This window comes from Hyaena hyaena, unplaced genomic scaffold (genome assembly GCF_003009895.1).
Source record: "Hyaena hyaena isolate Hyena2069 unplaced genomic scaffold, ASM300989v1 scaffold_383, whole genome shotgun sequence".
NCBI classification, from domain to species: domain Eukaryota; kingdom Metazoa; phylum Chordata; class Mammalia; order Carnivora; family Hyaenidae; genus Hyaena; species Hyaena hyaena.
Window position 1 is genome coordinate 569,545 of NW_024081014.1, and position 17,449 is coordinate 586,993.

The window sequence follows — 17,449 nt, forward strand, 5'->3', positions numbered from 1 at the left end:
ATCTTGTGTATTTGTTTTTTGTTTGTCTCCATTTGTTAGTAGGTAGTACATGGAGATGGGCATTTCTTTCTCAGCCAAAGTGGCAGGACTTGCTTAATGAACTGATGTTTCTGTAATCTGTGGTAAGGCAGAGTTGTGAGTGACAGAGCCGAATGAATAACAATGAGGAGGCAGGCAGAATAATAAAAAGAAGACAAACGTTTCAGTTGGAGAGGGAAAATAGATGGAATTGTTTAGTTGGCACACAATTTAATCTGATCTTTTCCTACTGAAAATTAAGAGTTTGTAAATGGGTGAGATAATGTTAACAATTTTTCCAAAATCATAAACACAAGGAATCAAATTTTCCAAAGACGTAAATGGCCTTTTTAACCACAGTGCTCTTATTCTTCAGCATAGGAACACAGAGTATCTGTGGCCTAAGTCCTCCAAGATGGAAAGGAAGGCCTGGAGCCCCTGCCCCCACCTGATAGAGCCTGACATATAAAAATTTATCACAGGGGTGCCTGGGTGGCTCAGTCGCTTAAGCGTCCGACTTCGGCTCAGGTCATGATCTCGCGGTTCGTGGGTTCGAGCCCCGCGTCGGGCTCTGTGCTGACAGCTAGCTCAGAGCCTGGAGCCTGTTTCAGATTCTGGTCTCCCTCTCTCTCTGACCCTCCCCTGCTCATACTGTCTCTCTCAGGAATAAATAAAACATTAAAAAAAATTTTAAATAAATAAATAAATAAAAATTTATCACAAATGCTTGTGGAATGTGGGAATGAATACCCAAATAAGTGAATTTATTGGTGTGTGTATGCATGTCTTGAATGGAAGGAAGGAAACTTACCTACCAGGACTACCACCTATCATGCCAGAGGTTTTAATATCTGTTCTGTCCTTTCATCCTTTGAGCTAAATGTCATCATTTATCCCCACTTTTATCAAAAAAGAAATGGTGATACACAGATATTAAGAAACCTTCCACTAGTATGTGGAGAAAAGTAGAGACAAGAAAGCCACAAGGAGGAAGGAAGGGAGAGAGAGAGAGTACACACATGTGCTCACATGCATGTGTAAGACTGCATGTTGGGTGAGATTGCAAGTGAAGGCTAAAAGTAAATTTGTTTTCAGAAAAATAAATTTTTCCCTAATTTCTTGGAAATTTCTTGAAAGAAATTTTTTTGTTCTCAAACATATCTAGGGTCTTGATATTTCAGCATGACAGGCATGTGGAAGATGGGGAATGACCTAGCTCTTGTGGACTGGCTGTGCACATGTGCTACCTGCCTGCCTATCTGCCCAGTCACAAGACTCACCCCTACTGGGCCTATTGTACCTGAAGTTCCACTTCTATAGGGAACACACATTCTTCCCACTGTTAAGATCCATCCTTCAACATCTTGGAGAACCACCCAGGGTATTCTGAGCCTCCTTGAGGAGGCTTATAAGGATTGCCCCCTCGTGCTTTTGTGGTGAGCAGAGTGAAGTTTTTGGGATTCAGGCACATTACTGTTACTGCAACTGCCCCTACATTATCACAACTCCTTATGCAGTACTTTCTTTGTTTGCAGCCTTCTGTGCATTCTGTAGCAGAGGACAGAGCTGAGAATAGGGAAGTAGAATGGATTTCCTTCTCTCAAACTTGCATTTTGATATAGAGACAAAATTTAAACAAAATCAGTACCACCCATAGACCCAGGAAAGAGGGGCCTTTGCCCTAGGCCTGCATTCTCAGAGGACCTCCTGCTTTGAAATACCTGCCTGGATATTTTCTAAGTCCCCCCACTGAGTGCTAAGTTAGTTAGTGTGATCAGGGTAGATGTACTGAGTTCAGAACAGGTCCTATACAGGTTCTAATATCAAGAAGCACCTTTCTCGCAATTTTTAAAGTTCCTCTTAGTTGTCTAGGACTGACCAGGGCCTGCAGTGTTGTCTTAGCAAGGAGTCCCAATCTCAGCCTGAATCTGTGTGGACCCCAGTTGTCATTTCTCCCCTTTGGGGCATTCTCCAATCCTCTACCCCACATGTGGAGTCAACCAGATTCTCCAGGAAGCTTCAGAACTCAGGCTTATGGAGTCCTCTCAAACTATGTTCCAGGAAGTAGCCTGGCAAGTAAATCTCTCCAGCTTCCTGGTATGGTATTTCTTTCATGGTATCACATGAGATTGTGCCACCAAAATAGTGTTGATGTTCATTTGGGGTAAATCGAATTATGTATACAGATGAGCCCCACAGAAAAATATTTGTTTGGGGGCCCCTACACATCCTAGAAACATCCCTGAATAAAACAAAACATGATGCAAAATAAAACTTGTTGTTCAGTGGCAACAAGTATACAACAAGTTTTCAACACAGAGTTGAGAATGAACCAGAATTATCTGGAAAAAGTTCTTCAGGGAGGGGGAGACTTAAGGCAGGCCTTAAGTATGGGGAGAATTGGGGAAAACTCCAGTGATTCCAGTCAGAGAGAACAATATGAATAAAAGCATGGAGAATAGTTATTCATTGAGTATTTTTGTGCTATGCATTATGCTAAGTGCATTGCATTCATTGTTTTGTTTATTCATCACAAGCTCCCTATAAGGTAGGTGTTTGCAAATGAGGAAATGGAATTTCAAAAGATTCATCCTGTTAAGCAAACAATAAAGTAGGACTCAGGTCTGCCTTATCCCCAAAATTGTATGCTCTTAATACCATGCTACCTGCAAAAAGACAAAAAGTGTTAATAGGGATAGCAGGGAGCCTTATCTGAATGGAGCAGAGGGTATGTGTTGCAAACTAGTAAAGGCAAGATTAACAAACAAGGCACATAGTATGAAAGGCCTTGGATGTCAAAAATGTGATATAGAAACAAATAGACTGGTGATGCAAAAACAAACAGCCCTATCCCAAAAGGAAAATGCACAAGTAGAATATAGTATTTAAGACCTAATACTAATACCATGTTTTCTTAAATATTTTGCCTCCATCTTAGAAAGACCCTTGGTTTGAAATTTATAAGGTAACATTCTGTCTCCACTTGGCCTTGCCTGGTGTCATTTATTGTTCTCTCTTTCCTCTCCTTTTTTTAGACTTTGACCCTGCTCTTGGAATGATGACTGGAATTCCACCAATAACTCCAATGATGCCTGGCTTGGGAATAGTACCTCCTCCAATTCCACCAGATATGCCAGTAGTAAAAGAGATCATACACTGTAAAAGCTGCACACTTTTCCCTCCAAATCCAAGTAATATTCTGCTTTTTCTCCACACAAGTCATACTGTTTTGGTGTCTAGGAACACTTTCTTCTTTTTCAAAAGAATACCCTAGGGCTCATAGATGTATGTACAGAAGCTTCACCTAGAAAAAAGAAGATGGGGAAATTTTCTCTTATTAGCCAAGGCTGAATTTTATGCACAGAACAGTAGATTTCTGTGTGTTGGTTGCAGTACAAATGATAAAATGTGTTTCTACTGCCATCCGGTAAGGAATTCAAGTGTGTTCGTACAGAAAGAGACACCTGACACAAATTGTTCAACACTGTCATTTACAGACTGTCTTTTTCATAACTGGCCTACATGCTGATAATGGCAGTAGTAGAGTGTGTCTAAGCCTGCCTGAGGCACATGAGAATATATATTGGGTGCTAAGAATCCTCCATTGCTCCTAGCTATTTACACATCACTCAAACTACTGCTATTCAACTGATGGGCTGCAATAGACAGTGGAGTGAGGTTTAATTTGCTACGAGGGCAAAGAGGAATACTGAGACTAAGTCAAACCACTTGCATCCATTCAGTCAATGAAATTCATGTGGAAATGATCTAGGGATCTATCTTGTCAGTAATGAATAGGTTTCTCCTTAGACTCTTAAAAATATCTGCAAATATATGATGGCCATATTTCACTTAAAATATAGCAGCAATAATTGACTCAAGCATTTTTCTAGATCTATTTGGGGTTTTATTTACTTTAAGTGATCAGATGTTATTTCTGCATATGACCCAAGCCTCATTAAAGCTATTTCCACAGTTCTGGTGGTTCTGGGTGACCTACTTAAGGGAGCTGCCACTACAGTGCTAAAATTAAAGCTGTTAAGAGACACATTCAGGGTTTAGGCCATAGATCAAATGAACTTGCCTTATCACAATAAACATGAACTTTTGACATGTGACTTCAGACAACTCTTTCATCTCCTACCTTACACAGAAATTAGTTAATCATGGAATCAGGCCCTGGCAGGGACCCAAATTCTACTTAGTGTAGTCTATTCATAGCTAAAAGGACTTTAGAATCAGTCAGGGTTGGTCAACCATATCATCTCAGCCCTTTTTGGTAGTGAGAAATGTTCTTAATGCTTTCTTCAGTTCATTGAACTTGATTGTCAGCAGGGTACTTCCTTCCAGGCCAGTAAGAAATCTAGGAGGCTAACATCTCAGAGGACTGAATTAGTCTAGTGCCTAGATGAATGAATGGCACTGGTGTACCCTTGTCTCTTCCTCTTAGTGACACTGTCCCTACAAATGGGCAATCGACTTTTTTCCCTTTCATCCAATGTGTTGCTTTTCGATTAGAGAAAGCTGTGAATCACTAATTCTACCTTTTTTCACTTCAAAAGCCACGAATTTAGGCATTTCCAGTGTTAAAACCTCTTGCTTATGTAAAGATAGAATCCTGCTGGTTTAATCATTCATTTATCATATAATCAGCCTAATCTAGGCTTTCATTATCTCAATCAAATCTAACATAACAGGATGGCTCATACCCTGTAATGTCGAGGTTGGGTACAAGAGATGACTTTACAGGATATTCAGTCTCTGAATTTCCAAAGAATAACAGATACATAGTGTATAACGCATAGACCACATTGTTGAGTAGTCTTTAAAGGTATGTAGACATACATGGCTTAAAGAGGCTCTAACTTTTGATAGTCTCTAGGAAACCGATAAACATCCCTCAAATACATTCATCTTTCCCACCTACAGTCATGCCTTCTTGAATCTGAACTGGAAGAGCCACAGAGTGAGAGGGAAGCATTTTACCTTCACGGCTCAAGTCTTTTGTTCTTCCATCTCCGTGTTAAGAATACGGACAGAGCAATTAGTACCAGTAAAGTGGTGGCTTCGGAGAAGGAACCTAGCTTTGGAACTGAATTAAAAACTAACAGTCCTGACACAGCTTAAAGTGAACTGGTGCTCTGTTTCCTGTTCAGAACTTGGATTTTGTCAAAAGGGGGCTCAAGTTAATTGTGTGGGGGAAACACAATGGCTAATAGAGAAGACTCCCTCAAATTTGGTGCTGAAAGCATAGCAAGTGCCATTTTTGTTCACAGCCCCACACTGTGAAAGTGTGATGGGAAGAGCAGGGATTTGGTACAACTGAGTCACTTATCTTCTCCAGAGCTTACCAACCTTTTCTGATAAGGCCTTGATTATAAACCCCAGTACTTGGGCCTGCCTCCAGTATATTCTGCTTCTGTCTCTGGTATATTCTCTTGCACTCAGTGGCCTCTCAGCAGTAAGGTCCTGTGATCTGGGTACTCTCACAGTTTCTTTACGGACCCATCCAATCTGCTTCTGTCTTGTTGCTTCGTTAGACAGTATTTTTACCATCAATTCCTTCCCTCCTCTCCCACCTGACACTTTATCCAGGTGCTTGTCAAATATACAGAACCCATAAGCCCCAAGCTTCCTATTGCCTACAAGCACCAAGTCGAACTCTTGACTTCAAAATTCACTGGTATGCTTCATCTGACTGTCTTTAATCCATTATTTCTACTTGCCACATACCCATCCTTTAGTCAAGTGCAGCTGCTTCCCAATACCACACTACTCTCCAGCTCAACTATAAGCCTACTTTCTCCTGGAACATTTCCACATGGAAGATATGGAAATTAAAACAATAGTTAATCATTCATTGCTCTAATTCATTTCCACTTAAATATTGAGTGCTAAGTCCAATGGGTAATTTTTAGCCTTTAAATTACTTCATTTCTCTGCTATTCTTAGTACTAGGAACCCCTTCGTCCTTCTTGAAACATTAGGTGATTTGAAGGTGTAAGAATGACTAAGACCACTAGAGAGATTATATAGATCAGAAAAGGATGACAAGCTGAGTGCCCTGAGGAATTCCAATATTTGAAAATGTAAAAGAGAAAGAGGAGTCTGCATTTCTGTATACCCAGTAGCTGCAAACATCCTCTTTACTAGCTGTTTCCAGTTATTTTCCAATTCTCTTTTAAGTCTTTTTTTATGTTTTTGCCCCACCCCTCTATCAGAATGTCCCTTATTTGAGAACTCTAGTGACCAGGGGCACCTGGGTGGTTCATTCAGTTAAGTGTCCAACTCTTGGTTTCAGCTCAGGTCATGATCTCACAGTTGGTTGAGATTGAGCCCACATCATGCTCTGCATTGACAGCATGAAACCTGCTTAGGATCCTCTCTCTGCCCTTCCCCCACTCATGCTGTCTCTGTCTCTCTAAAAATAAATAAACTAAAAAAAAAAAAAAAAAAAAAACTAGTGACCTAAATCCTGTAGTCAATTCTCAGTTCTCGTCCTAATTGACCTAAAAGTCATAGGCAACACAGTTGATTACTTCTTACTCATTGGTATACTTTCTTTACTTGGCTTTCAGGACACCACACTATTGGTTTTCCTCCCACTTCAGCTGATAGACCTTCTATATGAAGAGGTTGCTTTTGGAATCTACTGTCAAGTTAACAGTAAATGTGGAATAAATGGTGGAATATCATGTGCTATCTGTGTACAGGGATGTGGGAAAGCACCCAAGAGCCAAAAAAAAGAATGATTTTTTTCATTTTACCATATCAGGCCAACCTCATTTTAGCTCCTAGGGCTGGGTTCTATAAAGAAAATTAGAGAAAGTAGGTAAAATGAGAATTAATAAAACTTCACCAGTCTTCTGATTATTTCTAATCAGTTGGAATTACATTAAAATATATCTGACCCCTGCTGATTTTTAGGGGGCCTTCAGTCTTGGGAGTCTAATAAAATCAACTAAAATACTTTGCAGTATGTAAATTCTGGCAAACCAGTTAAGTGATCTGTGATGCTCCTTTGAAAAGCAAGATGCAAGTGGTTTATAGGTCCTCCATGTTGCCCTCTGACTCACTTCTCAAAGATCAGCAGTGACTCTGATCTTAATGCTGATAGCCCCAAAAGAGCTCCCCAGGGTAGGTGCTTATTTGTAATTAGAATTTCTAGAAGCTCCTCCTTTTCCATTACCAGAGACTAAAGTTTTTTATACTCTCAGTTATCTTGAATCATTGTACATAGACTCTTCTTCTTCTCTATCCAGAGTAGTGATTGGGGTGTTACAGTAATTTAATTTAGCACATTACCTGATTAATAGGTGGACTTTGAATTTGCTCTCCTATGGAGTTATCATTGCTGTGCCCAGATCACTGTATTCCAGTGGGATTAGTAAATCAGGCCCAGACAATAAAGTGCTTTGAGCTGTTAATTAAAGAATAAGAGCTGTCCACTAAGGAAGATAGTACAGCCCATTGCCTTGTTTGGTGGCATACATCTAAATCTCAGTGAATGCTATCAAAGAGGCTTTCTACATTTACCCAAGGAAAACAAATAAACCCCCAGCATTCTTGACACTATTCTTAGTGGCTTTTATGCTTTTTTACTTAGCAGTTACCACAGAATAATCACAGCATCTAAATAGAGTGATGTCTTCATCACAGAATTTTTGAATCCCGCAAATGTAGTCAAAGGAAAGAGCCTTTGTATTTTCGGTGTTATATGTAACTGCAGCAGTAACCAGGCATTCTTTAGAGCCTCTCAGTGGACCAAAAGGTAGGCCTACCTAAGCAAACTTAAATAATTTTAAAAAGTGAACATTTACTTCACAAAAAGATTCTTTACCATCAAATTCCTTAAATAGTATACTTCAGAAGGATTCTATAACAGGATTTTAGTCTAAAGCCCTTGATTTGAAAACATGGCTCTAACTGTAAGGGTGCTCTTGAAAATTCTTTACCTATATAGTCAGTGGCTAGGTTGTGTTCCATGGTCAAAACCATACGTGTCTTCACAGCTGTAGATTCCTCTATTGAGAAGAGTGATTCCTTCCCAAACCAAGCCTTATCTGGAGATCTGGATAAAGCAAGGAGCTGGGAGTTTAAAAGTCCAGGTCTTAAGCTGCCATTTTACACCAGTCTTGTAGTAGTGCTTTAGAAAGCCCCAGATTGATAATCAGAAAACCTGGGTTCTATAACAGTATATAATAATAACACTACAATAACTACCAATTGGGATCCTATCAAAAGCTAGGCATTTTAGCACTTGCAATATAGACAGTAGATTATCAACTGTCCTACAAAACTCCTTGTAAGGTAGAGGACAGTGTCCCTATTTTAAAGATGAAAGAATTAGGTTCCCAGAGGTTATGTAATTTTCACAAGGTTATGCACTTACTAAGTTAAGGTTTAAATCGAGGTTTGTCTGTTCCAAGTTCATGTTCCTTCTTTCTATCCAATTTGGTGACCTTGAATGAGTCATTCAACTTCACTCAGCTAAAGTTTTTCTTTGTAATATGAGAAGTTTAGACCAAGTCAGTGGTTTTCAATCCTAGCTACCGTTAGAGTTGCCTGAGGAGCTTTTAAAAAGGTAATGCACAGGCTGTACCCCAAACTAATTAAATTATTCTCTGGAGTGGGCCCAGGAATTTTTTGTTTGTTTGACTCCCAAGTTGATTCTAATGTGCTGTCGGTGTTGAGAATCACTGGAAGTGTGATGTTAGAAACCTTCCATTTCTTAAAAACTCAGAAGCAAAAGTCTTAAGAGGTTCTGGACCTCATTTCCCTTTTTTTGGCTAAACCACATCATTACAGTGCCCATGACTAAGACATTTCACATTCCTGCTTGCTAGGTTATCTTCCTTTTCCCTTTAAACTTCTCCTATGGAACAAAAAACCAATATAGTGTGTTTTTGAAATTACAGAAATTTTTTTAATTAACAGAAACTTTTTAAGTTCCCTGAATCCTTTTATCCCTTTTATTGACTAAATAGAAAGGAAGAGACCATCATGAGAACCTGATGATTCTGAGCCACACTGATAAGTCAGACAGTGGTAGCAAAAGGAGGAAGCTAGAGATGTTCATAACCAAGGAAGCTCCCAAATCATCTGCTTGCCAACTTGGATAAGTGTCAGGTGGGGGCCTTGGCCCAATCTACAAGTGAGACTCATTTATTTTTGCATGGGAGCAGTAATCACTAGTTGAGCTCTCCAAATCTTGAGCTGGGAGAATTATTGTGAAGAGCTGAATGGAAAGAATAGATTACACCAAATAAATCCTTGCAGATAACAAAACTAACACACACACACACACACACACACACACACACACAAACCCTTGACCATCATGCTTTGTTTTGTTGGGCTATGAACTGTAGAATTTTGCTTAGAAAATGCTTGGATACATATAAATAGCAACAAGGAGCTGATAGATCCAACAAGCTTTATGTATGAGTGAGTAGAAAGCATATTTTTTAGCAGAGGGAGAATCATCTCATTAAGTAGGTTTTTAATGACTCTCTATAGCCAAATTTATCTCATTTTAGTTAATGATTTCCCAGATGAGCTTACTTTCTCTGCTCTCTTTCATACTTCCCTCTAAATGCTGCACAATTGACTCTGGACCTCATCTCTCCCGCAAGGAATTTGAGGAAAGGCTTGCTGATATCAAAAGACAAAAAAAAAAGAAAAGAAAAGAAAAAACTAAAAAAGATGGTTTATAGTCTGGCTTTGTCAGCCATATCATTCTGACACTCATAAATATTTTTGTAAATGTTTACCCTGTCATTGTCAAATTAATTCTGAAACAGTTATTTCAGTAATTATGAACAGAGGGAATTTAGTAACCATCAACTAAATTAAACAACCCTTTTCTCAGAGACCTTTGTTCTGAGAATTCCTAAAAGTAAGAATTTAAAGTGAGTGGGATCTCCCCACTGTCTTCTTAGCAGAAACAACCAAAAATTGGGTATAGCTACATTGTCACAACAAAAGTAAAGAACAGAATTAACGAACTCTGGATGAGACAAATGGATCTGAGTTTTTATCGTTTAGATGTCATGATCACCAAACCATTGAAGAAAATGATTTTCATGTGCTGTGGAGCACCTTCGAGGCCACATTCTTCTCATACTCTTAGGCAAAAGTCTGATGGGGACATTAGGGCCATCTCTGGGACATGTTAGATTTCTATGAGGTCTGTCCCAAGCAAGCATTTTAATTTCAAATGCTTTTGCAATTCTGCTTAGATCTTCCACCTCCTGCAACTCGAGAACGCCCACCAGGGTGCAAAACAGTATTTGTGGGTGGCCTGCCTGAAAATGGAACCGAGCAGATCATTGTGGAAGTGTTCGAACAGTGTGGAGAGATCATTGCTATTCGGAAGAGCAAAAAGAACTTTTGTCATATTCGCTTTGCTGAAGAGTACATGGTGGACAAAGCCCTCTATCTCTCTGGTAAGTGTTTAGTCACGAGCAGTGTGCCCACCGGCACAGTATCCTCTCTTGCCTTCAGAGATGGAAAATGAATGTTTTCACCCAACTTCTTCCTTAAAAGTTCTTTGGTAGTTCTCAATTGTCTCCATTGTCCAAAACTCCTTACTTCTAACATCTGAAGGCCTTGATTATCTATGTTACCTCTGAGCACCATCCATCTCCCAGTTCTTCCCTCACATACCATGTCCTAACCACACTGAGCTAATTCTAGTTCTCACAATGTGCCATAAGGTCTTACGTTTTTTCCTCTGACTACAATTATCTTTTCTATCCCACCTCCCATATATACATCCCCAATGCTCCATCTCAAGCATAACCTCTTCTGGAAAGCTTTCTCTGACTTCTTTCCCCTCTGTGCCCCAAGCTGGTCTGGGCACCCCCTCCTCAGCACTTCCAGAGCACCCAATGTTTCCTCCTAGCATGACACCTATAACACCATGCTAGAACCGTCTCTTTCTGCACCTGTCTCCCTGACCAGAGTATTAACTCCTTAAGGGAAGGGACTATGTTTTATTTAACTTCGAATCCCCAGCATCTGGCACATAACCTGGCACAAATGTAGATGCTCAGAAATAGCTACGGAAGTCAGTTAGTTACGAAATATTTATTGACAGCTAGACAGAATACTAGGTTCCTGAGGATACAGCAAAGACCAAGATAGACAAACTTCCTGCCATCAGGGATATTGCATTATGGAGATGGTAAAATATGATATATATGTAAGTAATAATTAATATTGGGTATCAATAACTGCTATGAAGAAGATAAAAATAGCAAATGTGCCTAGCATTGTTAGGAAAGCAAGTCTTCCTACTTGAATTTGAATTGAGATCTGAACAATATGAAGGGGATTGCCATGTGAACATGTGGGGGATGAGCATTCCAAAATAAGAGAGCAAGTTAAAGGCCCTGAGATGAAAATGGACTTGGCATGTTCAAGCAAAACAGAGAAGGTTAACATGACTGGAGCAAAGTAAATGAGAGAGAGGCAGTAAAGGGAAATGAAGTCTGAGAGGTAAGCAATACCAAACCATGTTGGGCCTTATGATCTACAGTAATGAGTTTATTATTCTGGATGCAACGGGAAGTCATTGGAGGATTTTAAGTAGTAGAATGACATAATCTGATATACATTTTAGAAATATCACTTCTGAGTAAGTAAAGGACAGACTGAGGGGCATGGGCAAAGGTGGTTACTAGAAGATAAGTCAGCCAACTGTAGCATTAGTCTAATCTAGAAGCGACAGAGTACAGATAGTAAGAACTACTTTGCCTAAAGTCTCTTGTTCATGGAAGTTCAGATTTAGGGAGACTGAGGCAAGGCATTACAATTGGAACGATTTCTGTTAAATATTATAAAGTTAAGTCTGTTGCTTTGGGAGTCGTTTCAAGACAAAGTTTCATGACTGATCCTTTGCTTATTTTGAATTGGTGTTGTTCTCTATGGAGCAGTGGGCAAATATGACTAAAGGCAGAAGACAGGGTAATCAGAAAGGACATAGAACAATTAACAACTTCCTTGCCTAGGATTAAAGATTTGGAGGAACTGGGTCCAAGTGCTAGACATATTGTGGTGTCAGAATCTTTTCATATAACAGGCACTTGTTGGACATCTCCTTTGTGTAAGCTATTGTGCTGAGTGTTGTGCAGAGAAGAAAATGAGTAAATCCTAGTTTTTCCCCTTAATGAGATTAGGGTTAGTATGCAGTCATACATTTATTTGTTAAAAAAAAAAAAACATTCAGCACTAGGCATTTCTCAAGACATCAATAAGACACACTCATCGCTAATGATAAAATTTAAAATAAGGAGTGCTGAAGTATGGATAAAGTGTTTGGGAAGTTCAGAAGAGAGAAGGGGATGGGGACAGGGAGAAAATATGTCTAACTCTTGACTGTGGGGGTATCGAGAAAGATACCATTTGGACCAGGTTTTTGACAAAGAGAAAGCATTTGCATGTAGACAATGGGGCAGAGATACAGCAAAAGCAAAGGTTCAAAAGTTGTAAGTTTTAACAAACATTCAAGGAAACAATGAGTAGTAGTTTGTGTACTAACTAGGCATGAAAGGAAGAAAGAAAACATCAGCTATTAGCACACTTTGAAAGGTTTAACAGTTGGGTCTTTATACCTCCAGTAATAGGGAAATGTTGAAGGAAACTTTGAACAAGATGATTGTTTCTGAAAGATTAATCTGACATCTCTATAAAAATTTGATTAGAGGAAAGAAGAAAAAAGATGAAGGGAGATCAGCTAGATGTCTGTTGCAACAGGCAGAGAAAAGGTAATGTGGGTTTGAAGAAGTAGGCTGGTAACATGGGAAAGGAGAGGAGCAGGTAGTTGTAAGATACTCTTTTTTATCAAGTTTTTTTTTTAATTTTAATTACAGTTAGTTAACATACAGTATTATATTAGTTTTAGGTGTACAGTATAATGATTCAACAATTCCATACATTACCCAGTTCTCATTACAAGTGCTCTCCTTAATTCCCATCACCTATTTCACCCATCCCCCCCACCAATCTCCCCTCTAGGAACTATTACTGTGTTCTTTATAGTTAAGAGTCTGTTTCTTGGTTTGTCTCTCTCTTTTATTCCCCTTTGCTGATTATTTTGTTTCTTAAATTCCACATGAGTGAAATTATATGGTATTTGTCTTTCTCTGATTGACTTATTTCACTTAGCATAATACTCTCTAGCTCCATCCATGTCATTGCAAATGGCAGTATTTCATTCTTTTTATGACTGAATAATATTCCATTGTGTATATATACTACCTCTTTTGTATCCATTCATCTATCAATGGACACTTGGGCTGCTTCCATAATTTGGCTATTGAGATGTAGAATACTCTTGTTACATTTGCTAAGTGCTATAAAATCTAAATACTAAAGATTTGACAGCACTTAGGAATGATGATAGAGCATTCCACAATAGACTATTTTAATAAGAACTTAAAGGTCTTAAAACTCTGAACAGCTGTACATAAAAGATGACATGCTGCTCAGGAGGTATCCATCTAAACATCATTGAAATCGGCTCTCTGGCAACAACCACCTCCTGGAAACATTCTCAGGGCTGCCAGAGGAAAGAGGATTGCAATCAGTGATGTGAAAATAACTAAATTTTGCCCTTTAAATTTTAACCTGCTCCCTGAAAGCTCATAAGGGCTAGAAATCTCCTGAATTGCTTGGCTATTCTCCCACATTGTAAAAGGAAGAAGTTAAACAAAAATCCTTTAGAAAAGGGGATGGGAATGTAGAAATAACCACTTTTTTTTCTGTTGGGGTTTGAGCATCTTTGGGAGCTGGCAGTGTGCACGGTGCACCAACCTCATAGCATCACAGTACCTGTTGTGTGTTTATACCAACCTTTCATATCATCCTCTCATTTGATACTCTCCATGATCCTCAGAGAATAGGCAAGGTAATCATTAATAACCAATTTTTCAATGGCTCTGATGATCAAATAAGATGCCTGAGTGTGAAAGTGCATTGTCAGTTGTAAAAGGCCCTAGCAGAATGTGCTTATTTGAAATGCATTTATTCTTCTTCTGTCTTAAAAGGATGTGTAGCAGTTTTAGTGTTAATGGGCACTATTCTTTGTAACAGCTTTATTGAAGTTTAACAATTGACATACAATGAATTTCACATATTTCAAAACTACAATTTGGTATTAGTGACACAGGCGTACATCTGTGAAACCATCACTACAATCAAAATAATGGACATGTCCACTCCCCCCCCAAATGCTTCCTTCATACCCTGTTTATGATCCCTTCCTCCTAACCCTCCCCTTTTCTCTCCCCACACAACTACTGGTCCATTGTCTGTCAGATTAGTGTGCATTTTCTAGAGTTTCATATAAATGGAATCATATATTATGTATACTCTTCCTTGGTATAGATTAAAATTTCCATTTGGTATCATTTTCCTATGCTTGAATTTCCTTTAACATTTTTTATAGTGCAAGTCTGCTCCTGATGTATATATCAAAAAGAATTTATTCCACCTTTCTTTTTGAAAGATAGGTTCTCTGAATGTAGAATTCTAGGTGGACAGTTTTTTTTCCCCTCAGATGTTACTTCATTTTTTTCTTCCTTGTATTGTTCCCAATAAGAAATATGATGTTATCTTTTTGTTTCTCTGCGTATAATGTGTCTTATGTCTGTAGCAGCTTTTAAGATATTCTCTTTATTATTGATGTTGAGAAATTTGATTTTTATGTGCCTGATGTAATGTCCTTCACGTTCCTTGTGCTTGAGTTTAATTGAAATTCTTAGACCTCTGAGTTTTCATTAAATTTGGAAAGTTTTCTGCCCTTATTTCTTCAAATATTTTTTTCTATTCCCTCCCCTCTCTCCAGTCAGGGCTCCAGTTGGGCTATATTAAGCCTCTTGAAGTTGTCCCATGCTTACTGGTACTCTGTTCATTTTATTACAGTCCTTTTTCTTTGTATTTCATTTTGCATAGCTTATATTGCTGTGTCTTCAAGTCCATTAATCTTTTCTTCTGCACTAATTTGCCATTGTTTCTATTCAGTGAATTTTTTTCAACTCAGACATTGTACTTTAAATGTCTAGAAATTTGATTTTAGTTACTTTTTTTTACTTTTTTTTTTACTTTTTTTTTACTTTTGTGTTTCTAGTTAATATGGTTGAACTTTAACTTCTTAAGCATATGAAATCCAATTATAATAGTTTTTTGGTGTCCTTGTATATTAATTATATTATGTGTATCACTTCTAGGTCTGTTTTGATTTGTTGAGTTTTTAAATCTTTCTTATGATTTTCTTCATTCTTTGAATATTGGGCAATTTTTATTGGATACCAAACATTGTGAAATTTACCAAACATTGTGAATTGCCAGATATTTTTCATTCCTGTAAAGGTTCTTGAACTTTCTTCTGGGATGTAGTTAAGTAACTTGGAAAATCTTTTCTCTTTTTAGGTCTTGTTTTTTAAGTTTTGTTCAGCAACACCAGAGGAGGATTTAGTCTAGGGCTCATTTTTCTCCACTAAGGCAAAACCCTTCTAACTACTCTACTCAATAATCTATGAACTATTCATATTTTTCTGCCCTGACTGGTAGAGAGAGGAACTATTCCCAGCCCTGTGTGAGCTCCAGGGATTGTTACCTGTAATGCATAAGTAGTTTACACACACACACACACACACACACACACACACACACACACGTGGGCATCAGTGTACAGCTAAAGAATAGTAGAGGACCCTCTGCAGATCTCTGAAGTTGCTTCTCTATATAGCTTTCTTCTTTCTAGTATGCTGCCATACAAACTCTGTCTTCCATAGTCTCCCTGGATTCCCAGTTCAATTTCCTCAACTCAAGGAGATCACCGTACTTTGACTGAGTTCCCCTCCCTGTGCTGAGAATCCCAAGCAGGCCCCATGCTACCAGCTCAGAGCCTGACACAGGGCTCAAATCCATGAACCATGAGATGACCTATAAGGCTCATTCTTAATACCATTACCCATGGACCTTCTCTCTTACCTCTGAGGTAAGATGGTAGATAGAGGAATAGAACTCCTAGGAGCAAGACTGACCCAACCCATAGAATAGCAAACTGTTATCAGAAGTGAAACTACAGTCCAAGTATTTTGATGGTTCACCTAGCTTAGCTAGTAGTGTGAAGAGAATTATGTGGTTACTTAAAACTGCGGCATTTACATCTGAAACACTGAACTTGGAAAAGTACTTACCTTTGCTCACCCACTGAGCTGCTCTTGTACTCTTCTCCCTCCCATTTGTGCACTTAGGTTACCGCATTCGCCTGGGTTCTAGCACTGACAAGAAGGACACAGGCCGGCTCCACGTTGATTTTGCACAGGCTCGAGATGACCTTTATGAGTGGGAATGCAAACAGCGCATGCTAGCAAGGGAGGAGCGCCACCGTAGAAGGATGGAAGAAGAAAGATTGCGCCCACCATCCCCACCCCCAGTGGTCCACTATTCTGATCATGAATGCAGCATTGTTGCTGAAAAACTGAAAGGTATAGAAAGCACTTGAGCTTCATGATTAAAAGAACTCTTTCCTTTGAGGAAATTTAATAAATACATTTGTACCATTGGCAATTATCCTTTGAATTTCCCACTAACAGGTTCTAAGCATTTCTTATGTCATACTCTTACAGATAGAGAGGTGTACCCAGTAACTGAAGAACTAGAAAGATTTGTCCTTCACACCTGTGTTTCTGATCCTCCACTGTCTCAAGGGATGGTGATTTTCTCTCAACACATAAAATGACTAGGATGAAACACATTTTTCACGCTTTTCTACATCAGAGAATTTTACTTGTGATTCATGACTGGGGACCTGTAAGCATCCCATTTCATTATAGATAACAAATTAGTTTTGAATTCTAAATCAGAACAATAGAACTTCATGTGACCCTGAAAAACTCTGGTAAAATTCCCTTTTTACAGATGAGAAAATGGAGACCCAAAGAGTGTTCACAGTGTACATTCTTAGATGACTCAAAGACAACTACCACAACCAAAAGAGGACTTCTTTAATCACTTAAAATGGCCAACTTATTTCACATGGTGACTATGGAGACTTTGAGATATTACTAAATCAGACTATTCTCCCTTTAGTATTTATTCCTGTTCCCCCTGCTTAACTCTCAAAACCATTATTCTAATTTAACATTAATTGTTCTGCCTGGTCTCCTATATTAGTAGTTCAAATCCAGTCTTCCTCATTCTCCAAGTATGGTTGATTTTATTGGATGAATGCTGGTGTCTCATTGATCTTATTGATGATACTAACCCAGCTCTAATGGTATGAATTTTCCCTGCTTCTTGTGCTCTGAACTCAGCAAGATGTTGCTAATTCCACTTTCCAAATAGGTCTCACTCACTAAACTTGTTTGCAACATATAGCCTAAGGGATTCACACATTTAAGAAACCCTTTGTTTGGAT

The 17,449-nt window shown here is 38.7% G+C and overlaps 1 protein-coding gene across 4 annotated transcripts in view; it reads left to right on the forward strand.

Moving 5' to 3' along the window:
- Positions 1-17,449, forward strand: part of ENOX2 (ecto-NOX disulfide-thiol exchanger 2) — a 197,137-nt gene that overhangs the window by 143,137 nt on the left and 36,551 nt on the right. For all 4 annotated transcript variants that reach the window (XM_039250805.1, XM_039250806.1, XM_039250804.1 and 1 more), the window contains 3 exons: positions 3,054-3,209; positions 10,260-10,466; positions 16,284-16,517. In XM_039250805.1, the coding sequence (XP_039106736.1) occupies positions 3,054-3,209; positions 10,260-10,466; positions 16,284-16,517 (597 nt within the window). The remainder of the gene's footprint in view (positions 1-3,053; positions 3,210-10,259; positions 10,467-16,283; positions 16,518-17,449) is intronic.